Genomic DNA, 23,951 nt, shown 5'->3' with positions numbered 1-23,951 from the left:
TGGGCAGATCTCAGTAAAACTTTAATCTACTTGACTGCTGTTGGGTGGGGCTGTGTTCCCTCCCTGATTTCTGTTTGGCCTGAGGCAACCCAACACTGGAGCCTACCTGGGCTCTTTGGTGGGACTAATAGCAGACTCTGGGAGGGCTCACGCCAAGGAGTACTTCCCAGAACTTCTGCTGCCAGGGTCCTTGTCCCCATGGTGAGCCACAGCCACCCCCCTTCTCTGCAGGAGACCCTCCAACACTAGCAGGTAGGTCTGGTTCAGTCTCCCCTGGGGTCACTGCTCCTTCCCCTGGGTCCCGATATGCACACTACTTTGTGTGTGCCCTCCAAGAGTGGAGTCTCTGTTTCCCCCTGTCCTGTCGAAGTCCTGCAGTCAAATCCCACTAGCTTTCAAAGTCTGATTCTCTAGGAATTTCTCCTCCCATTGCTGCACCCCCAGGTTGGGAAGGGTGACGTGGGGCTCAGAACCTTCACTCCAGTTGGTGGACTTCTGTGGTTTAAGTGTTCTCCAGTCTGTGAGTCACCCACCCAGCAGTTATGGGATTTGATTGTACTGTGATTGCACCCCTCCTACCATCTCAGTGTGGCTTCTCCTTTGTCTTTGGATGTGGGTTATATTTTTTGGTGAGTTCCAGTGTTTTCCTGTCGATGACTGTCCAGCAGCTAGTTGTGATTCTCGTGTTCTCACAAGAGGCAGTGAGAGCACGTCCTTCTACTCCGCCATCTTGTTTCAGTTCCCTATTTCGTTTCTCAACAGTGTCTTTTGATGAGCAGAAGTTTTAAATTTTTATGAAGTCTAATTTATTAATTTTTTTCCTTCACAGTTATTGCTTTCAGTGTCCTAAAACACTTTTGTCTATTTCCAAGTCTTAAAGATATTTTCCTATGTTTTATTGTAAATGTTTTACAGTTTTAGCTTTTACATTTTGGTCTGTGATCCAACTTGAATTAATATTTGTGTGTGATAAGTTCAGTCTTTTTCCATACTGATTTCCAGTCATTCTAGCATAATTTGTTTAAAACACTTCTCTTTCCCCATTGGAGTGCCTTAGCATCTTTGTCTAAAAAGCAGATAACCATATAATTGTAGGTGTATTTCTGGGATCCATATCACATTCTATCGAACTATTTGTCAATCCTATGCCAGTACCTCACTGTATCGATTAATGTAGCTTTATGGTACCTCTCAAATGTGTGGTCTTCCAACTTTGTCCTTCTTTTGTTTAATAGTCTAGTTCCTATTTCCATATAAAATTTAGAACCAGCTTATAATTTCTGTAAAACAAAGCCTTCTAGGATTGTGATTGGGGTTGTGTTGAATCTATAATCAATTTGTGGAGAATTGATAGCTTAATATTATTTATTCTTCCAGTTTATGAATATGGTATACCTCTCCCTTTATTTAGGTTTTCTTTGTTTTCTCTGAGCAATGGTTTATAGCATTTATTCTAGAGGTCTTGCACATCTTTTGTTAAATTTATATATAAATATTTTATGCTTTTAAAATTCCATTTTATTAACATTTCTATTTCATTGTTTGCTACTAGTATATTAAAAATACTTTTGTCTTTTTTAACTCTCCCATAACTCGGTATTCTTGCTGAGTACCCTTATTGGTTCTAGTAGTTGTTATATGCATTCCTTAGGATTGTCTATATAAATAATCATGTTATCTGTGAATGGAGACATTTTTACTTCATTTCCAATCCAAATACCTTTCCTTTCTTTTTCTTGTCTTATTAAAATGGCTGGGACTTCCAATACAGTGTTGAAGAGAACTGGTGAGAATGTGTCAGAGATAATCAAAATAGCAATAAATTTCAGTTAGAAGAATTAAAGTAAAAAGATATTATTCCTTCATTTGTATTTAATTCTCAGTCAAGAGGTATAGCTGACTCTATTTACTCTCTTCTTGTATTTATCTACTTTTAAAAAACAAACGTAGCCTGTATATTCAAGTAGACATTTTGAATCTTTGGGAAACCTTGGGAGGTTATGAAGGTCATTTTGTAGTATAGTTTATTGAATGAATCTCCTATGCTTGGACGTTTAGATAGTCTGCAGTATTTTGTGATTACAAATAATGCTGCAGTGGATAACTTTCTGCATGTGTTTTCTTGAAATTTTGGAGGTGTGTCCTCAGGGTAAATTCCTAGAAGTTCATGTACTAGATTGAAAGGTAAATAAATATGTAGTTTTGTAGAGAATGTTAAATTCTACTAGCAGTGTGAAAGAGTGCCAGTTTCCCCATAGCCTTACCAACAGAGTACATATATTGTATTTTGAAGTTTTTCCAATCAGTTGGGTGAGAAAGGGTATCTCAGTGTAGTTTTAATTTGAATTTCTCTTATGTTGAGGGAACGTAAACATTTTTTCATATTTTTAAAGATCATTTAATATCTCTTTTTTAATATTGTCTGCTCAAGTCTTTTTCCCATTTTCTATAAGATTTTTGGTCTTTTGTTTCCTCAGTTAAAGTTTTTTATATATTAGGGATATTAATTCTTTATCTGTGAAATGTGTTATGATATTTTCTCCCAGTTTGTCATTTGTCTTTTGACTTTCCTTATGATGTCTTTTGTCATGCACAAGTTTTTAATTTTTATGTAGTCAAATTTGTTGATCTTTTTTTTTTTTAACATCTTTATTGGAGTATAATTGCTTTACAATGTTGTGTTAGTTTCTGCTTTATAACAAAGTGAATCAGCTATACATATACATATATCCCCATATCTCTTCCCTCTTGCTTCTCCCTCCTTCCCACCCTCCCTATCCCACCCCTCTAGGTGGTCACAAAGCACCAAGTTGATCTCCCTGTGCTATGTGGCTGCTTCCCACTAGCTATCGGTTTTACATTTGGTAGTGTATATATGTCCATGCCACTCTCTCACTTTGTCCCAGCTTACCCTTCCCCCTCCCCGTGTCCTCAAGTCCATTCTCTAGTAGGTCTGCGTCTTTATTCCTGTCCTGCCCCTAGGTTCTTCATGACCACTTTTTTTTTTTTTTAGATTCCATATATATGTGTTAGCATATAGTATTTGTTTTTCTCTTTCTGACTTACTTCATTCTGTATGACAGACTCTAGGTCCATCCACCTCACTACAAATAACTCAATTTCGTTTCTTTTTATGGCTGAGTAATATTCCATTGTATATATATGCCGCATCTTCTTTTGTTGATCTTTTCTTTTATTACATTGGGCTTTTGAGTAATAGTTAGAAAGTCTTTCCCTTCAGACTATAGAATCTGAATGGGTGAATAAGAATTCACCCATGTTTTCTTCTAGTATATGTATAGTTTCATGTTTTACATTTAAATCTCTGATCCATTGGATTTTATTATTGTATGTAGAATGAGAAGTGGATCTAATCTTATCCTTTTCCAGTGACTATCCAGTTGCCCCCCAAAGTTTTATTTAAAGGGCTGTCTTTGCCCAGTATTTGAGATATTACCTTCGTCATATACTAAAGTTCCATATGTTCTTGAGTCTTTTGGGGGGCTTTCTATTCTATTCTTTTGTTCTCTTTACCTATTCATGCATCAGTACTACACACTATTTTAAATATAGAAGCTTTGTAAGGATGTTTTAATATCTGTTAGTCTCCTCTCATAGCTCTTTATTTTCACTGTTTCTCTAGCTGTTCTTACATGTTTATATTTCCTTATGAATTTTAGTATTAACTTGTCTAGCTTTATTTAAAAAAAATCTCGGGACTTCCCTGGCAGTCCAGTAGTTAAGACTCTGTGCTTCTACTGCAGGGGGCGCGGGTTTGATCCCTGGTTGGGGAACTAAGATCCCACATGCTGCATGGTGTGGCAAAAAAACACAAAACAAACAAACAAACAAAACTCATTGGCATTTTTACTGGGATCACATTAAATTTATAAGTTTTCTTAGGGGAGAACAAATATCTTAATGATGTTGAGATATCCTAATGAAGAAAAGGGATATTTCTTAATTTGTTCAAGTCTAATTTTGTGCCTTTCATGAATATTTTATAGTATTTTTTATATTAGATTTGAATGTTTTAAAAATTCTTTTATGTACTTTATTGTTGCTGTTATAAATCTTTTTTTTACTCATTGTGTCTTCTAACTAGTTATTATTTGTGTATATGAATAGTATTATTTTTGCATGTTAACTTTACAGCCTGCTACCTTGCTGAATTATTTTATTGAGTTAGTTTTATCATCAATTCTCTAGGGTTTCCATGTTATACTGTTATATCATCTGTAAATAAAGATAGATTTGTCTTTTATTTTCTAATTCTTATTCCTCTAATTGTTTTCTCCTGTCTAATTGCATTGGCTACTAGTGCTGGAATAATGTCAAATAACAGTCGAGATAGTAGCATCCTTGTTTTGTTTCTGACCTTAAAGTAAATGACTCTTGGGCTTCCCTATTAAGTAATATGCTGGCAGTACGATTGAGGGATGTGTATGTGTGTGTGTGTGTGTATAAAATGGAAGTGTCTGTCCATTTTTATTTTTTTAAGAATTTTTATTAGGAATGACTGTTGGATTTTATCAAAGGCTTTTCAGCATCTATGGATATAGTCATGATTTTTCTCCTCAGACTCATTAATATTGATGAATTATATTAATTTTCTAATGTTGAATCATTCTTGCATTCTTAGTATAAATTCCATTTCATCATGGCATATTCTTTTCTTACTGTAGTGTTGGAGTCTGTTAGCTAATGTATCACTTAGAATTTTTGCATCAGTGTTCATAAATGATTTCCATCTGTAATTTTTCTTTTTGTGTGTATACCGTCTTTATTAGGTTTATATATCAATGCTTCATAAATGATTGTGGATGTTTTCCTTCATTTTCTATGCTCTGAAACAATGTATATAGATTTGGGACTATCTGGTTGTTGGCAGACAGTTCTCCAGTTTTCCATAAATTTCTTGCATTTCTGCACACCCTGCAAATTAGGCACTAACTGCCCTTTGTTTCCTACTATACCAGTTTTGTTCCCTTTGTGTAGTGCAAGATCTCTTCCAGTCTCAAAAGATATAAGCATCTCCCTAAAAGTAGTAAATGGCCAGTTTCCATACAGCCCTAGAAGATACAGCTAGTCCTGCCTCTAGAGCAAAAAGCAAACATGCTCATTGCCCAGTATAATAAAGGTAATGTTTCCCTTCTGAATAGAGGACTGGCATGCTTACTGCCCACTGTAAAGTATTCAAGTCCCATATCTCAAAATCTCCTGTAATGCAGCCTACTGCGGGCTCAAGTATTATCCAGCCCTTTTTGCATTGTCCTATGGTAATTGGGGCTTAGGAAACTGACCCCCAAATGCTGATATCCTGGCTACTGCTTTTGCTGTGATTAAATAACTGTCTTTTATCTCTGATCCAGGATTCTTGTGTATTCTTCTAGCATCCATGAAATTGTAGCAGTCTAACTTGTTAGCTTGCAAGTAGGGTAAAATTTCACACTCTTTTCACGTCTTGACACTGGTCTTTAAAGTTGTGGTAAAAATTTCCTAGAAACCATTTTGTGAACTAGTTCCTTGGTAACTTTCTCTATTTCTTCTATGGAAATCAGTCTTTAAGCTTTTTATCTTTACTGTTCACTTTAAAATTTGTATGTGAAAATTTTAAAATATGTTCAAAGCTTATTTGCTTGGAGCAAAGGGGTGGGGTCTCTCTTTTTTTTTTAAATTTATTTATTTTATTTATTTATTTTTGGCTGCACTGGGTCTTCATTGCTGCTCGCGGGCTTTCTCTAGTTGCAGCAAGCAGGGGCTACTCTTCATTGTGGTGCGCGGGCCTCTCATTGCGGTGGCCTCTCTTGTTGTGGAGCACGGGCTTTAGGCACACAGGCTTCCGTAGTTGTGGCACGTGGGCTCAGTAGTTGTGGCTCGCAGGCTCCAGAGCGCAGGCTTAGCAGCTGTGGCGCATGGGCCCAGCTCCTCCACGGCATGTGGGATCTTCCCGGACCAGGGCTCGAACCCACGTCCCCTGCAATGGCAGGCGGGCTCTCTATCACTGCGCCACCAGGGAAGCCCTGGGGTCTCTTGAATATACTTCATTTTTACATTGCTTTTTATTTTCCTCTGAGGTCTCTTTTGCTTATCTTTCATGAAGAACCATAATTGTTATTTTAGTTAACTATAGTGCCTTCTTATCTTGCAGTAAATAAGTAGCTAAAGTTATAAAGATGAACGTCCTTTCTGTGCTTTCCTCTAGGTGATAGTTGTACAGTCATTATAAAGGTGCATGTCCTTTTTGTTTGTTTTTCTACAGGTGGTGGTTGTACAGGCAATTAGTGCTCTCTGTCAGAAATACCCTCGAAAGCACAGCGTCATGATGACTTTCCTCTCCAACATGCTCCGAGATGACGTAGGTGCACTACTTTTTAATTGTGCGAAGTTGCTCTCTTAAATTCTTATGCCATAGTATTTAAAGCAGCTTTCTTTATCATCTCAGTATGCGTCTCAAATACTGTGCTTAATTCTGGTTTCTGTCTTATTACTAGACATGCTATTGCTTTGGCTTTCCCACTTGGAGGAAAAAACGCTTTTGTTTCTTTCATAAGGGAAGGGAAATGAAATCTGAATGTTATAGCATGAGCCTTGGAGTATAAGCATTTCTCCAAAAAGTGTCCTCAGAATGAATGGCAGTTTTCTCTTTTGCCAGGGAGGCTTTGAATATAAGCGAGCCATTGTGGACTGCATAATCAGCATTGTGGAAGAGAACCCTGAGAGTAAAGAGGCAGGTCTAGCCCACCTTTGTGAATTCATCGAGGACTGTGAACACACTGTTCTGGCTACTAAGATTCTACATTTGTTGGGCAAAGAGGGCCCCAGAACGCCTGTCCCCTCCAAGTATATCCGCTTTATTTTTAATAGGGTGGTACTGGAGAATGAGGCTGTCAGAGCTGGTGAGTCACTGGAACACTAATAATGGTGTAACTGCTGATCTTGTGAAATGCTTATTAACTCAAGGCGGGGTGGTAGTGAAATTGGAAAATGAAGTTGCAACGTCTGTTTGATGGTGGGATCTTGGAGCACACTTAAGCCCCAGATGTACAGCTCTTTCTTTGTATTCCGATTTCCATCCTGACTTCTGCCTGTATCAGAGACAAATAACCCTTGACTTTCGGTATGTCAGAAGACTGTGATGGCGTCATCCATTTTTTCAGAGTTATGGCCATAAGTATGAATGTCTGTGAAATTTGTGTGTCTTTCTGCCTCTGTAGTTTTTAAGTGGTTTTTTAAACAGGTCTTAGGGTTTTTTTTACTTCCTCCTCCCCTTAGTGTATGAACTGGTCCAAATCTCCCCTGTTAAAACTATAAGCCTTCCTTTGATCCATTGTCTCTCACTAGCTACTGACCATATTTCCCCTGTTATGTAACCTTGTAGGAGCTATTACTAGCTGCCCCTATGAACTTATTCTCCATTTTCTCTTCAACTCACTATAATCTTGCTCTCTCCCTTAAAAATCTTCTGAAGCTATTTTTTTTGGAAATTACTTATAAGCTAGTTGGAAAATCAAGTTAGACACTTTAATGTTCTTACCCTTGTTCACCTCAGTCAATTTGATGTACTGTTGCCTAAACACTTCATGAAACTCTCTTCCCTGGGTTTCCACAATAGCCTGCATCTTTCCATCACTCCTCAGTCTTATTTATAGAGCTTCTCTTCTGTTCCTTAAAACATTAGTTTTCCTTAGGGGTTTGTCTTCTCAACATACACATTCATTCTGGTGATCATTTCCAGAGCTCTGCTGATATGCTGTGGCATTGCAGTCATGTCTCTTTCATGAACTTGTATGTCTGGCTATCTAAGGCACTTTAAACTCAGCTTGAAATTCAAACTGTCCCAAACAGAAATCCTCACCTATATCATCCACTCAGTTGCAAGGCTAGAACCTTACTCCATTGTTTTATAATCCCCATCTATCCTTTGGCAAAGTTCTTTCCATTCTGTCTCCTCAAAATGCATTTCTTCATTGTCTTTTCTCATAGATTTCCTGAGGGCTGCATTAGGCTCCCATCCATTTCAGATGCCCAGCTAGTCTGACTGCTTGTAGTCTCGCCCATATCCAGTATATTCTCCACACTCTGCTACCAAAATGGTCGCTGGACACAAAATCTGCTCACAAATTTAGAGTAGCACACTCTGCTACAAATACAGAGATTCATCCTGTGTTTAACACCCGTTAATAATAGCCTTGAGGTTAAACCATAACCGATTTTTGTTTTGTCTCTAGTCTCTCACTTTTCTCCTCCTGCTCTCCAGCGCAGGTCTAGTGCTTCAGCCTTGCTCAGCTGTGTCCAGTCCCAGGATCTTGCCACACTTTCTTGTCTGGCCTGAGGGCCTTGGTACTTTTTATTCTCTCTCCCTTGAATGCTCTTTTCCGGCCTTTTCCCTCTGGCTAACTCTATTTGTTCTTCAAACTTTAGCTCAAGTAATAAGTGTCAACTCCTTGTCTGTCTCCTCCTCCTCCAATTCTGACTTACGTTCCTTTCTCTACTCACATAGTACCCTGGATATAGTCCTACCATGGACTTTCTGTGCTATGTTGTAACTACCTCTTTACTTACCTGTCTTTCCCACTGGAGTACAACTCCTTGATGTCTTTTGTCTTCCTGCCTCCAGCACCTAGCACAACTCCTGACAAAGGTTAAGTAAGCAGTAAACCTTTGTTGATACAGTGAATTTTAATAATAGAGTTTTGGGTTTTTGTTTTTGTTTTTTAATGTGTGGGGCTGGTTGTTTGAGATTAGAGCTTAATTAATCAGTGTGGTATATAAGGAGCTGGACTGGAGGATAGCTCATATAAGGAATACATATGATCCTTTTTCCTCAATGCGTGGCGGGTTTTCTTACTCAGAGCTCTCTTGGGCCTGCTGATTTCTATTTATGCTTAAATGGATCAAGGAAATAAGATCAAGAAACTCACAATAAAACAATAAGAGTTTATTCCAACTGAACACGGGGAAACTCCTCTAATTTTTTTTTTTTTTAATGATTACTGCTTGACTCTGAGAAGCCAATATTCATGTTGTTTCGTTTTATGCTCCATTACAGCTGCTGTGAGTGCTTTGGCTAAATTTGGGGCTCAGAATGAGAATCTTCTCCCAAGTATCCTAGTACTCTTACAAAGGTAATTAAAAGAATGTCTTTTTCTTTTCTTTTTTTTTTTTTTTTTAAATAAGAATGCCATGTGGCTGAATAGAGAATTCCTCATTGTACCATATCAAAATGCATTGCAGGACCTAAGAGTAGAGCTGACGGAGTCAGGGCAAATGGCATTTTTCTTATTCTTCTGGTAATTTTGCATGTGCTAAGTACATGTAAAATTTGACTTCTAATTTCTCTTGCATGATTTTGAGAAAGTGACTTAAATACATGTGCCTCAATTTGTATAACAGGGGCCAACTTCAAAGAGATTCACTATGTAGAGTTGAAAATACCAGCTTTTCATGGTCTCCTTGATTCCCTGTTTGATGAGGAAAAGACTTGCTTTAGCAAACACTCTGTGATTACATCTTGTAATTGAAGCAGAAAAATTACAAGCCAAAGGCTGGCTGGTTTAAATCAAATAGATTGCCATTTGAGTGATATCAATGCCTGGATTCGGAATGCTTTTTAGTATCCTTGGGAAGTATAATATTACCATTTTTAAATTATATTAGAAGTCTAAATCTTTACCAGGGTCATGTGGTTGCAGATCCAAGAATAGACTCCAAACTGCTCTCTTATGTTATTGTGTCCTTCCTAATTATTTTAATGCCTACTTATGTAGTGCTTCTGATTCATAATGACACCATTTCTTTACCAATTCAGAACAGTACCCAATATTTGTGGAGATTTTAGGATCCACTGTTGGCTGTTGTTGAGCTCTTTTATAAAGGCAGTATCAGATGGCCTGGATTGTGTCCTTTAGGTATAGTGGTGAAGCTGCTGGAAGTCGTTACCGTGCTGTGACGTGCATCTTCTGTATCCCTGGACAGGTGTATGATGGATACTGACGATGAGGTACGGGATAGAGCTACCTTCTATCTGAATGTGCTGCAGCAGAGGCAGATGGCGCTGAATGCTACATATATCTTCAATGGTCAGTGAGAGCCAAGAATGGAGACAAGTACACTTTTGTTCCACAAATGGTGTCTGAGAAGCATATCCATGATGATTTGCATATGAGCTGGCTTCACTAGGCAAAATGCTTGGTTTCTGTCTTTGAATGCACTTCTGTTTCTAGGGAGACCTAAAGTATGTAAAAGCCCAAAGAATACTGCTTTTTCCTGGTCCTCCTTGAGCTCCCTCTTGGATGGGTTTACCTTTTTTCCCTTATGCATCATCGTTTCCACGTGTCTCCGTTGCTTTGTTTTCTGGAAGATACTTCTATTTTGTTGAAAATTCCTATGCTCTGCTCCTATGCTTCCTTGGATGAAATTATAAGAGCCTTTATTTTTTATTATTTAGGTTATAAAATCTGTGGTTATAGTTTTCTTTAGAAAGCTTAGATAAATATTACAAATCTGGGCCTGTCTGGGTCCTAGGATGGGCAAGAAGTTACAGTGCTGAGAGTTCTCTGTTTCACAGGTCTGACAGTCTCTGTACCAGGGATGGAGAAAGCCTTACACCAGTACACACTGGAGCCTTCAGAAAAGCCCTTTGATATGAAATCTATTCCTCTTGCTATGGCTGCTGTCTTTGAACAGAAAGCAGGTAAGGGGAACACTGTTAGTTTTTCTATGTATAAGCAGTTTTACACCAATAAGATATACTGTTAGCATATTTTCTTTAATATTTCTTTTAATGGTCACTGCTTCTAATCTTATAGAGCTAAGATGGATGATACTTTTTAAATCAGGGTTTTAAAATTTTTTTCCTTGTTTTCTCATGAAAGCAAGAATATGAAATGTGACTCAGATTGAAAGTTTTTTGTTTTTTTTTTAATGCTAAGTGTTACAGCATTTGAAGTTAGTTGTCACCGTGTGTTTCAGAGCAGTAATTGTGCTGTCACCTCTTATTTTTATTTTCTGATGTTAGTTAACTTCTTAGTTAATTAATTTTTCTGTTGGAGGCTTAAAAATATAAAGGAACAAAGTGTGTAGTGGTTAGAACTGAAAATGAAAGAGCTTATGCTTTCAGCATTTTCAGGTTTTTTTGTTGGTACTATATAAGTAGTTTTTCCTATTTGAATCACGAGATTTGTTTTATAAACTGTTCCTCCTTTTAAGAGTAATTAAACAAAACATTCTGGTCCATTAAAGCAAATTCTGTATTTTTAGGACTTACTTTATTATTTCATAAAATATGTTCACTGAATACATTTTGAGTGTCCCTCCAAAAAAGGTGACAGAGAACCTACTGGGATGATTCAGCAATAGCTCCTTATGTTTATCTGCTTGACGTTTCTGTCCTCATCTCCTGTCTGCATGTTTGGCTTGATAGTAGGAGGGAAGCTCACTTGATTGCTCATACTTGTCTTTGTAGAAATCACACTGGTGGCTACTAAGCCCGAGAAGTTGGCTCCTTCCAGGCAAGACATTTTCCAAGGTATGATGATTTGATGTGTAGAAGCAGTAGCCTAGCACCCGAGGCATTGTAAGTATAATGAAGGCCACTACTTTTGTTCAATTTGATTAATCCTCAGTACGGGAGATAGTTGTATGGCCGAATATTGATTGTCCTAGCTTACAGTTGAAGGCGCTACCTGGAGTCTGTGGGACTTTCCAATTTCCAGTTGCCAGCTTACGGAGAATGTTATTCTTACTCTGTATCAGGGAACTCAAATTCTATGAAATTAGGAATTAAGTTTGTTTGTCTGTTTGTTGCTTTTAGAAATTGAGTGTATAAACTCTTACTTAAAAGATTATTTCACTAAAGCTTGGGGACACACTAGTTGAGTGTTCAACTATAAGTAAGACTATGGAAGCTTAAAACATTTTAGACACCCAGAGTAATGTTTTCCCTGTCTTCTTACTTTCCTCCTCCTTTTCTTTCCTTTTTTCTTGATAGAACAACTGGCTGTCATTCCTGAGTTTATGAATCTAGGACCCTTGTTCAAGTCTTCTGAGCCTGTTCAGCTTACAGAAGCAGAGACAGAATATTTTGTTCGTTGTATCAAGCACATGTTTACCAATCATATTGTGTTCCAGGTGAGATAAGCGCCAGAACTGGCTCCAGTAAGGGGTTTAGTATTAATCCCCTTTTAGTTTATGATTCTCGTTCCTTTTATAGAGAAGCAAATTTAGCAGCATATCTGGTTTTCTTTCCTAGCTCCATAGCTGTAGAGATGTGATGGGTAGCTTTTGATGATTTAAATTTAAAAAGACATAAAACTGAAATGTCTGGAGAAGTTGGACAGCATAAAGTATAACCTGTGGAAAAAATAATCATCATTTAATATCAGGGTAAAATAAGTGTGTCGTTCCAAGAACTTGGATTTCAGTTTGGTTCTCAGACAGCTATCAGACTTCTACCATCTTGTTTGGTAGAACTCAATCTCAGGAAGGAGGAAAAAACTGGTTAACATAAACAAAAAAGACCTCAAGAATAAGGTTATCCTCATTGCCTCAGGAAAAATCTTAGGGGGAGACATGCGTGGTGTTTAGAAAGTATAGAGGATTCCAGAACTCAGTCGTGGGTTACGGGTGGGAAGGAACAACTTGCTTGAAAACAGTTTTTCTGCTTCATGACTTTCCTATTTGCTGACTTTTCAGTTTGACTGTACCAATACTCTCAATGACCAGCTACTGGAGAAAGTGACAGTGCAGGTGGAACCATCAGATTCCTATGAAGTGCTGTGTTGTATCCCAGTCCCCAGCCTGCCTTATAATCAACCAGGAATATGCTACACTCTTGTTCGTTTACCTGATGATGACTCTACAGCAGGTACTAACACACAGAATGGAAGAGATACGATTAAGAGTGCATTACCACTTGAGCTCTTAAATGTCTGGACAGATGTTTGGGGTTCAAGAATTTGTTTCTTTTCTGGAATTAAATGGTGGTATATTTATATTTATAAAATGAGTTACTGCTTACAGAAATATTAATTTTATAACCAAGTTTCTGAGTAAAATATGCTGGACATTTAATTGTAAAACAGAAACTGGATGTATACAGTGGTAGCCCAAAAAGGAACTCAGACTTTCTGTTGGAACAGTGTCACCACTAGTGAGGGTTCATATATCTGATGTCTCCTATGAAGGATCATGGCCTACTTCTCCCTGATGTTTCTTTCCAGGGCATCCTAAGGACTTTTTATTTAGTAGCTCTGTGGCATCATAAAATATATTGTTTTTAAGGGTCCTGTAACATAAGGCAAGTGTCTAAGAGTATGTCTCAGCCTAAAGAGTGGCTTCGCCAACATCTGTGTATCCACATTTGAGAAGGGCTTGTAATCTGCTTGACCTGTATGCAGTCTTGGGGGTGGGGTGGAGTGGGGGAGGCCTGTGAAGGAGAGCCAATTGCTAGCGCCAGTGGTATTTACAAATTGGGGGTTTGAGATCTTCTAACCTATGAATGTCAAGTATTTGTTGTACTTGATTTCTTTTCCCCATTTTCCCACCTGAGTTCTTTTCTTCCCATATTCACTGCAGAGTTTTCACAACTGCTACCCAGTTTTCACTGCAATAAGCACACACATCGCACTTACATTTTGAACAATTTTTATTACTAGTACAGGAAAAATCAATTTTTACTACTAATACAGGAAAAAACAATTTTTACTACTAATACAGGAAAAATCAGATAGAAGTTAACAAATATTGGGAAAGTTACAGAGTTACAAGAAATCGTAAAAGCACTAGTAAATAGTTATCCCTGGTCATCATTCAGTTACATTTGGGGCTTAACCTGTCTTCCCTTAGCGCCTCTCCCAACTCCCTTTTTAGATGTTGGTTCTGGGAGCCCCTGCCCAATCTTACCTGTGTTGGATGATAGACCAGGCTACACGACTCTAGCACGAGGTAGATTCAAGTTGGCACCATTGCTGGGTCTGAACCCCAGGTTGTTCCCTCTGGCCCTGGCTGGACCTGCAGTTGTGGCCACCCTGGATCCATAAGCCCCTGGGTAGGAAGGCACTTTCCTATCTGGCCTCCACTATTTCTCCTTTGAGCATTAATTAGGCCATCCAACTTTAACCTTTAATTACCTCCTTAATCCCTTTATGAGGTTTCTCTTATTCCATTCTCTTTTAGCTTCACTTTCTTTCCTGGTCTGTTTCCCTCTGGTTAGATTTGGCTTATGTCCACCAGCCAGTAATTAAGCTGGCTGTACTCTTATGTAAATAAAGCTAGTTTTATTTACCCTTATTCTAAACCAGTATCTGGGCACAGTCTTAATGTAGCCCTATGGCTTCTGCCATCATCCTGGGATACGCCATACTTTTTCAGTTTTTTCCAGTAGCCACCTCTCCATATTTCAAAATTCTAACCCCATTTTACTTCCCACTAAGTTTCTGTTTTTTAAGGGATGCCATTGCTTCGCCACTTAATTTTGGAAGCAAAATGCTGAACTCATTGGTTGAAGAATCAAGCTCTCCCCAATTGAGAATACTAGCTCCTCCCATTTCCCCAGGTTCACTGGATAACTGATAACTCAGGTGCCTCACACCCCAAGGAGTGGTTCTAACAGAATACAATAAATACAATTTTACAATATCAAAATACATAAAACAACAATACTGAAATTACAGAAGTTACATATAGTATAGGAGAAAACAACAACAACAGAAAACATTTCTACTAAGACAGAAAGCATAGGGAGGTTTTCTTACCCCTCCTTACTACAGAGTTAATTTCTTTTTAAAACATAGATCTTACAAATTAGCCCAGAGGTTTCAACCTTTGGTCTGCTGGCTGTGGACTCTTTTGCTTGATGGTTGTTAGTATTTTGTCTATAAAAAATTGTCATTTGGAGAATTTTCTTTCTTTTCTGTTAAATTCAAAGGGTTTGCTGATTGGTGTTAAAACTTAGTTATAAACTCTTGTGATTGCATCCTGGAGAAAAGAAATGGAATTCTTCCAATGGAAGTCTCAACACTTAGACTTTTAAAACTTTGTTAGTAGTCGATTTACATTTTACCTATCATTTACCTGCTTAAAAAAAAACTCCTTTCTATTCTTTAGTCTTTGTTAGAAACTCTAACATTTTTAATCCATGGCCAATCCAAAGTCTTTGCTGTGCAATGAATAGAAGTGAAATACCAGGGCATAGGTGGTAGTAAGAGTCTTTTCCACATGCCTTCCTTTCAGCATTTTCCCATTGCAGATATTCTGAATTTTACCAGTCACCTGAAGATCTATACATCAATTACCTCTGCTTGTCTCATCTCAAAATATATTTTCCATATAGTCACAGAAAAAAAATAGAAATTCTATAGATTGTGATTTCCTTCAACTTGAAAACTGTATAGGATAGAAAGTAATGTAGGTTTTGGAGATAGATAAATTCGATTTGAATTCTGACTCTTAACACACTGAGTGTGTAATCATAGACAAGTTATTTGATCTCTGTAAACCTTTTAGGATTGTTGTAAGGATAAAATGAAATTAACGTGATTAGCGTGGTGCCAGACACATAGTGAATACTTAATAGATAGAAGCTATTATTGTTTCAATTCTGAAACTATCCACTTTCTCCTTTTACCCTCTTTAAAAATCAAGTCTTTCACAGTTCAAAGGACACACACCCACCCATCTCCTCAGAAAGTTATTCCATCAACTGTTCTTACCTTTTCTGTATCTTTAAACTTTCCCACTCCTCCTTACTTTATAAGTGTACAAAAAATCTATGCCATCTGAAAAAATTTACTTTAACTCAACATCAAGATATTACCATAACTCCTTCGCTGAAATCTTGGGCAAATTGTGGAAAGAGTAATCAACATCATAAGTCTCAATTTAGTTAGTCCTACTTATCTTGCGTCCTCCAACAACTACTCTTTACTAAAAAATTTCTAGAAAAGCCTTCAAGGCAGCATGCTTTCTTAGTGTCCTTTCTCATCCAGCAACTTTCCTTCCTCTGAATGTTTATTACACCAGTAACAACATATATATGCAACATTCTACAAATTTTTCCCCACTTTGGACCTCTGTAATGACTCTACCTTTTTGCTTTATTACTTGCTCAGAACCATTCTAATCCCTATATTGTTTTTATTATTGAACTTTCGGTCCTCATTGCATCATTATTTCTCATTTCAACAAATTTAGATAACTCATTTAAATAGCCTTCAACAGAAAATATCCATACTAAGATAAAGTTTAACAGGACATGTATATGAGTTTCTCTTTTTTTTTTTTTTTTCATTAGGGATGCTGTCTCCCATTTAACAATTCATAACTCTTTCATATTATACATACATACTGCAGTTCTTGCAGTTCTACACTTCCTTAAACCTTTATCTTAATGAGCTACCACAGGATCCTGATGGACTCCAATCTCTTCGCTGAATCTGTTGTCTCCATTCCATTATTTGCTGTTCAGTATTAGCCATATTAACTCCTGACATTCTGAATTAAATCCACAACTTCAGTTAAGTAAAATTTATCTGTTGTTTTACTTTGACTCACCTCCATCCACTCACTGGGATCCATATTAATGACCCTTGGTGAAACTTTGCATTCTTCCAAGCTAAGCACATAATCTGAATTTTTACTCAAATGCTAAAAAAGCAGGATAGGTTGAACATTACTATTTAGCCACCATTTCCCCCACCTTTATCACTAGAATTTGTATCAGCCTAGCCATAGAATCCATATTCCTCCAGATCTGACCCGTTAATGAGACTGGCCAAGATTCCAGTTTGAGACCTCATTCACCTGTTCATTCATCTTGCAACCAACCTCCCTTTCCTCAGACACACTGAAATTTCTAACATTTCCTCTGTGCTGACTTTGAACCTGTTTTCCTATCCTATTTCATGTTCCCGTTTCACACCATCATCGATAGCTGTCATCTTTATTGCTGCCTTTCTTAAATGATAACATCTCTCCAGAATGCAATGTAAACATGGCATATCCACTCATTTCCTTTTTCCCCATCTTGTAGCCTTAGAAAAAACCTCTGCTTGTTGGTACCACCCAGGCTTGGTTCACAGTCTGGCCTTTAAATGGATTCAGTATGTGAAAATGTGTGAAATTACTCCTTGACCTACTCTTAGTATTCAAAACAGCCCCACCCTATGGCATGTATCTTCGTCTTAGGGTGTCAGGAGCCCTAACGTTACGAGGACTGCTGCTGCTGCTCTCCCTGCAGATTTTGTTTTACGAATTTATCTCTGTGTGACCATTTATTCTCTTGAATCTACCCACTTTGACATAATTGTCTGATAGATTTTTCAGGCAGCCACTCACCAATTTCCCTGTGGTAATTTCTTTTTATATATTTCTCCCATTTCCCTTTATTCCATTAATTGTGATCAAGTTGAACACGTAGCACTATGCATCCTAACCATTATAATGTTCCTTAATAGTTCCAAGAATGATTTGTATGTATACTGTTGACTTAGTTCCAATTTTATTTTAACCACTTCTTCCTTCTCTTTTTCCTCTGCTCATTTTCACTGGAAAACCAATAAACACGTAAACACTATATCAGCATCTGTAGGAGGCATATTTTACCAGTGCTAAATACAATTCTTTCAAAATCCAATTGATTGCACTATACACCTTTGCTTTGTACTTGGCTATGCTGTAGCCTCTCCCTCTATAAACATTCTACGTTGTCTGTCTTCCCATAAAACAGTGCTTTCCCACAGATATAACAGATAGCACCTGTACTTTCTTTTATTCACTAGTGTACACCTGCTGTCTGGCCTCAATACCACCCCTCCTGCCCCTGAGATCTGCTGACGTCCGCAGATTGGGAGCTCTTGAAGCTGCCTTCCCCTTTTCTGTAGAGTCCCCTTTTCTGTAGAGCCCCCTTTAACTTCCCTGAGCCCTTCACACATTCATGAGGTTCTTCCCCTCATCCATGCTGCCTGTCCCTTTCTTTTCCCATTGACTCCCCAACCCATCTCAATACTGGCTTACCACCTTCGTGGACATTCGAGAAGCCAAGGGTCTCTCTCTTTGCAGGCTGGGTGTGGACTGAACCTTGCTCAGCCCATCCTCTGCCTTTTCTCCCACTCTTGTCTTCGAGAGCCTCTCTGCTTTATCTTCAACATCCCATCCTACTTCCCCTACCACCTGCCAGTCATGCCACAGATGCAGTGGTCTCTTCTTGACCTGCCCTCATGCTCCCCAGCCGCCAGCTTCTTGGTCTGCAATGTGCTGTAGTGACTCCATATGCTGTCCCCATTCATCCCTAAGCACCGTGTCTTTTCAGGTCCCTCAGGCTTCTGTCTGACCTTCCATCGTTTTGTCTCATCTCGTCATGCCCTGCACGGACCGGCTTGTCTCCAACGTTTTCCACAGACCACTACCTTTACCAGCTCATCCTCTTCTCACCTCGTCAACCGCCCCCATGTTCCAACCTGGCCTTACCCACGCTGTCCTCTCCCTCCTGCATGGGCTTCCTCACACCCTTGGCCCACTCATGGGTGCACAGCTCCTAGGCCCTCGACATCCAACTCCATCCTTTTGGCTCTTTGCTATCACACTCTGTGCAGTGTGTTCCCTGATCCTCTCAACAAGCCTCTCCTGCCCTGGTTGCTGGGCGCCATTGCCTCACCTTCCTCACTCTTCTTAGCCATTGGACCTCCTCTTCTCTACCACCTGTTTCAGAACGTTCACCTGATCTCGCCTACTTCCAGGGCCCACCTTCATCATCTCTCCTTATTTCCTTCTCTACTGCATGTATAGCAAAGGAACTGTCCTACCTGAGCCATGTGACATTCTTTAAAGAAGCTACTGTCTGTGCACCTTCCAGCTGGATCCAGTTGTCTCCTCTGCTCTGTGCTCCCTTCTCCGTCCCCCATCCACTGCTCAACTCAGTTGAGTCGTCTCTGCTTCAGGCACACTGTGCTGAATCCTCACGCTCCGCCCGCCAACCCACGCTCATGAGCAAGGCTGAGCTTGCCTCCCGGGCCGCACGACCCCACGACATCACTCCCTGTAACCTTTCAGGTTTCCATCCAGACCCCTTGTCACGTACTCTTCTGACACAGCTCTCAGGGAGGCTCCGGCCTCTGATTCTCCGACCTTCTTCTTTCACCGCAGCACTCTCACCTTCTTCCCACCCTCTTGCCCCCGCACCTGCCAAACCCACTCCCGACACCACCGCCCTCAGTCTGGACCTGCACAGAGCCCTGGGTCCTGCTGTCCACCCTCCCTCCCCCCTCCGAGCAGTCATCTCTCTCCTGCACTGTCCTCTTCCATCCCATCTGCCCCTTCCTTCTGCGTGGACACCCCCCTCTGGTGCTCTCTGCTCACATACACACAACCCAACTTCCTTTCAGTCACCACTTCCATCTCCCACAGCCTTACTCCTCAAGAGTCCTAAGCTCAGGGACACCATGCTTGCAATCCACTCCCAACTGATTGACAGTAATCCCCCTCCCCCCTCCCCCAATCATTCCAGGTGCCTTGCTGGCTACATTCATTTACTCGCTGTCTCCCTGGTCCTGGGTGCTTTTCCTCCATGTCTGACACTCTTGACTCTGATGCCTCCATCTGCCCGACTTGGGCTCATCTGCTCATGCGTCACCTCTCTGCCCAGCTGTCCACCCTGCCCCTTCCACCCAGTGATTCTCACCCGAGGATGCGTGACCCCACCAAGGCAGCCTATCAGCCTCATCTTTCAGGAATGTTTTTGTGTTTTCTTTTTTGCTGTTTTTGTTTTTGTTTTGAGCAGAGCACTGCTCACCCTCAGATGTTCTGACAGGCCTCCCTTGGGGTCCATGCCCACAGCCCCCCTTGGGTGAAATCCCCCCCCTCCACCCAGGGAAGAATCACTGCTGTGGAAGCCCAGCATGCCTCCCTGGGCTGCACTTTCCCCTTGCCCACCTCTAGGCTCCCATCGGTTGCCATTGACCCTTGTTCCTCAAGGATCCCAGCCCTGCCCCCCACTCTGACACTGGCCCGGCACTGTCCTCCTGGAACCACCACATTCCCTTCCATATTAACTCACTGACACTTGACGTGCCCCAAGCCCCAGTCTGCATTAAAACACTATTCTTTTCACACACCCCTATATACCCCTCCTGCCCCCCATCCTTTATGACTCTCAGGCATTGGGACAATATCTTTGGTGCTTGTCCTTCTTGGTGCTTGCCATTGTCTATTACCCTAGGTTACCCCTCCTCATATCAGACCCACGACACCATCCCCCTGGAGAGTCTTGCCCCTATTGTCCTCACCTCCCTCTGTGATTCCTGCCAAGCAGACCTTTCCCTCCCTCCCTGCAGCTACTCTCCTTTGTCCTCTCTGGGTGGATTCACTGGTCTTCCCAGTCCTCTCCTCAGCCTGCAGTCATCACCCCAACACTGGATGTATAATCAGTCCAGAAGCGCAGTTAAAGAAGGTTTTCTCAGTGTCTGCAGTTGGATCTCCCTCCCCACCCCACCTCCACTCCCAGCAATCCCAACCCTGTCTTCCCATACAACCCTGTCAAACCCGACCTGCACCCCGACCCCAACCCCATCCCTACTCATTCCCCGAGCTCCTCCTTCCCCGCCCCCAGCTCCCTCCCCGCCCCCAGCGGATCCGTAGTAAAGAGCCTGGCGGAAGAGTTGCACCCTTGCCACAACATTCGAGGCTGTAGCAGCGGCCACTGCTCCCCACCCTCTGCCTGCCACCCTCCACTCCTCCCTCCCCAAGCCTCTGCTCCCACTGGCTGGCCCTGTAATTCTGAGGTTCCTTCTGGTTGGCACCTCTGACATCTGCCTGGATTCCCACCTGCCCACCTCCCTCTTGCCGTTGCTCCCCCGTTGGTGTCCAGCCTGGGTCCCTTCTGCTGCGCTCCATTCTCCATCCTCCCCTGGATGCCTCCCATCACCTGGTCTGTCTCTGGTAGGTGACCGCCCTGTCGTGCCACATCAAGACCCCATTTGGACATTCCTTCCTGTGACCTCTCCTCACGTGATCCGTTCCTTCCCTTTCCCTCCCTGGCCCAGGGAAAGCGTCTGCCTCTTCTCTAGGGCCCATGATCTCATCTCAGTGCTCCCTGATGCCTGTCATCGAGTTGCACTGGGTCATCCCTTCTCCGTAGGGGGTGCTCCCTCCTGTGACCTGCCCTCACAGCTCACGCTCTTTCCACCCCCTGCCCTGCCACATTCTCTCCTGAAATCATGGGCTGTCACTGGTCTGGTCCTTCCACTGGCTTGGGCCACCATTTCCCTTTAGGCTCCCTTTTCCTTAGGCGTGTTCTGTCTCACCTTCCTTCCTCTTCTCTCTTCCCTTTTAATCAAGCCATTGCCCACAGGACTTTACACCAGGCCCCTACTTCCCTATCTTCTCCTTCCCTTGCCTCCACTGCTTTCATCTTTCCTCCTTCAGATCCTGGGGTACACCCCTGCCCATTGCCTTGATCTCCCACTCCATGATGACATGGTCCAGATCTCTCCTTTGCCCTCTTTCCCTCTTGGCCATATTTTAAGACTCTCTTCTGGTTGTCCATCCCATTCTGCCTGCCCCCTCTGTTGTTCCCCAGATCCAGTCTCCTGATCATGAGACCCCACCTCCAACTCTCCACCATTCTGCCCCTTGCTCTCTCTCCCTGTGCCTCTTTGCTGCCCCCATTCTCTTCTCTGACTAGACCTATGGTTTGAAGGTCCCTGGTTTTCCCTGGTTCCCTGTGTGGACTCTCTCTGCCACATCCTAGAACTCCACCCTTTATAGCTCCCTTGTAATAGCAGAAGCACTGTTGATACCACCTGAATTCCTGGCCACTCCTCTGCCAATTCTAAGCATATTTGCTACCAACACACTGGACTCTATCCACTTGAGTCCATCCTGAAGTCCCTGAGGTTACCTGCCAGTCGTTTCTGTGCAGGATGTGTCTAATGTGCAATGCTGCCCTGTTTCCTCCATGTCACCACAGTCATTGTGGCCCCTGTCCCCAAATGCTCCTAAGAGCCCTGGGTCTTTAAACGCCCAGGCTTTGGCATCTCAGCTGGGACCTGCTCTGCTCCTACCACTGGGCCTCAGTACTGCACAGACCATTCCTCTTGAGCCGTGAGATCAGTGGATGTCCCCACATTCATGAGGTTCTCTCCCCTCTTCTGTGCCTACTGTCCCTTACTTGTCCCATCGACTACCTGACCCAACCTGCTCCCTCCTTCTCATAGCTGCCCAAGATGCCTCTGTCTCTTGCTATCCAGAGTGGGTGGGGATTGGACGTCACTTGGCCCATACTCTGCCTTTTCTTCCGCTCTCTGAGAAACGCTCTACTTCATCTGCAGCATCCGTCCTATTTCCCCTGCCACCTGAGTCATGCGAGGTCTTCGCTGCCTGTTCCTCGACATCTGCTCCCTCTCTTCCGACACACGCTCATGCTCCTGACTGCCAACTCCTGGTCCACAAAGTGCTGTCCATGGCCTCTGAAAACAGCCATAAGGACCCTATATTTCGGGTCTGCCATTTTGGAAAAGGTGGTTGTTTCTGGGTCCTCTCTGATGTTTCTTTTTCTCACCATGCCCTGTCTCCAGCATTTTCAGTGGGCCTCTACCTCTACCAGCCCATGCTCCTCTGGCCTCATCCCATCTCTCCCAGTTCCTCGCTTGCCTTACCTGCACTGTGCTCTTCCCCCTGCATGGGCTTCCTCTCACCCTGGGTCCAATTTGCAGGGCAAGGTTCCTGGATTCTCCACATCCACTCTCTCCTGTGGGCTCTCTGCCGTCCTCTCCGCACAGTGTGCTCCCTGATCCTCGCAGCAAGCCTCTCCTGCCCTGGCTGCTGGGCGCCATCGCCCGACCTTCCTCACTCTTCTGGCCCACTGGACCCCTCTCCTCTACCACACTCTCTCACCAGTTGGAGACTGCTCATGTGACCTCCTTGGCCCAGTTTCTAGGTCTCTCCTGCTTTGCAGTTACTGCATACACAGCAAAGGAACTGTCCTACCTGAGCCATGTGACATTCTTTAAAGAAGCTACTGTCTGTGCACCTTCCAGCTGGATCCAGTTGTCTCCTCTGCTCTGTGCTCCCTTCTCCGTCCCCCATCCACTGCTCAACTCAGTTGAGTCGTCTCTGCTTCAGGCACACTGTGCTGAATCCTCACGCTCCGCCCACCAACCCACGCTCATGAGCCAGGCTGAGCTTGCCTCCCGGGCCGCACGACCCCACGACATCACTCCCTGTAACCTTTCAGGTTTCCATCCAGACCCCTTGTCACGTACTCTTCTGACACAGCTCTCAGGGAGGCTCCGGCCTCTGATTCTCCGACCTTCTTCTTTCACCGCAGCACTCTCACCTTCTTCCCACCCTCTTGCCCCCGCACCTGCCAAACCCACTCCCGACACCACTGCCCTCAGTCTGGACCTGCACAGAGCCCTGGGTCCTGCTGTCCGGCCTCCCTCCCCACTCCAAGCAGTCATCTCTCTCCCAGACGCTCTCCTGCACTGTCCTCTCCCGTCTCTTTTCATGCCCACAGCCCCACACACCCCTTGTATCCCCTGCGCTTCATGACTCTCAGGCATGTGACAATATCTTTGGTCTAATTCTCCTCTTTCTCAGTGCTTGTCATTTGTCCCTTTGAATAGTTTATCCCTCCTCATTTCAGATCTGTGACATCCCCTGCCCTTACGGTCATAATGTCCATCTGTCTTTCCTGCCAACCAGATGTTTCCCTTCTACCTTCCTGCAGCTACTCTCCTTTGTCCTCTCTGGGTGGATTCAGTGTTCTTACCTTCCCTCTTCTTAATGTAGTCATCACCCCCAGCACCGGACTTGTAATCAGTCCACAAGCTCAGTTAAAGTAGATGACTTTCTTAGTGCCCGGAGCTTGACTCATGTGTCCCGCCTCCAACCCCCATCCCCCCATCCCCACTGATCCCAACCCTGCCCTCCCATCCAACCCAGTCAACCCCTAC

General features: G+C 42.3%; 1 protein-coding gene across 3 annotated transcripts in view; it reads left to right on the top strand.

Annotated features, from left to right (window-relative positions):
• Window positions 1-23,951, top strand: part of COPG2 (COPI coat complex subunit gamma 2) — a 132,274-nt gene that overhangs the window by 81,611 nt on the left and 26,712 nt on the right. For all 3 annotated transcript variants that reach the window (XM_068549460.1, XM_068549462.1, XM_068549461.1), the window contains 8 exons: window positions 6,263-6,358; window positions 6,656-6,899; window positions 9,053-9,128; window positions 9,979-10,082; window positions 10,571-10,696; window positions 11,468-11,530; window positions 11,993-12,132; window positions 12,697-12,868. In XM_068549460.1, the coding sequence (XP_068405561.1) occupies window positions 6,263-6,358; window positions 6,656-6,899; window positions 9,053-9,128; window positions 9,979-10,082; window positions 10,571-10,696; window positions 11,468-11,530; window positions 11,993-12,132; window positions 12,697-12,868 (1,021 nt within the window). The remainder of the gene's footprint in view (window positions 1-6,262; window positions 6,359-6,655; window positions 6,900-9,052; window positions 9,129-9,978; window positions 10,083-10,570; window positions 10,697-11,467; window positions 11,531-11,992; window positions 12,133-12,696; window positions 12,869-23,951) is intronic.

This window comes from Eschrichtius robustus, chromosome 8 (genome assembly GCF_028021215.1).
Source record: "Eschrichtius robustus isolate mEscRob2 chromosome 8, mEscRob2.pri, whole genome shotgun sequence".
In the NCBI taxonomy this organism is placed as follows: domain Eukaryota; kingdom Metazoa; phylum Chordata; class Mammalia; order Artiodactyla; family Eschrichtiidae; genus Eschrichtius; species Eschrichtius robustus.
The sequence above is the reverse complement of the archived record's forward strand: the minus strand, read 5'-3'. Positions and strand labels throughout refer to the sequence as shown.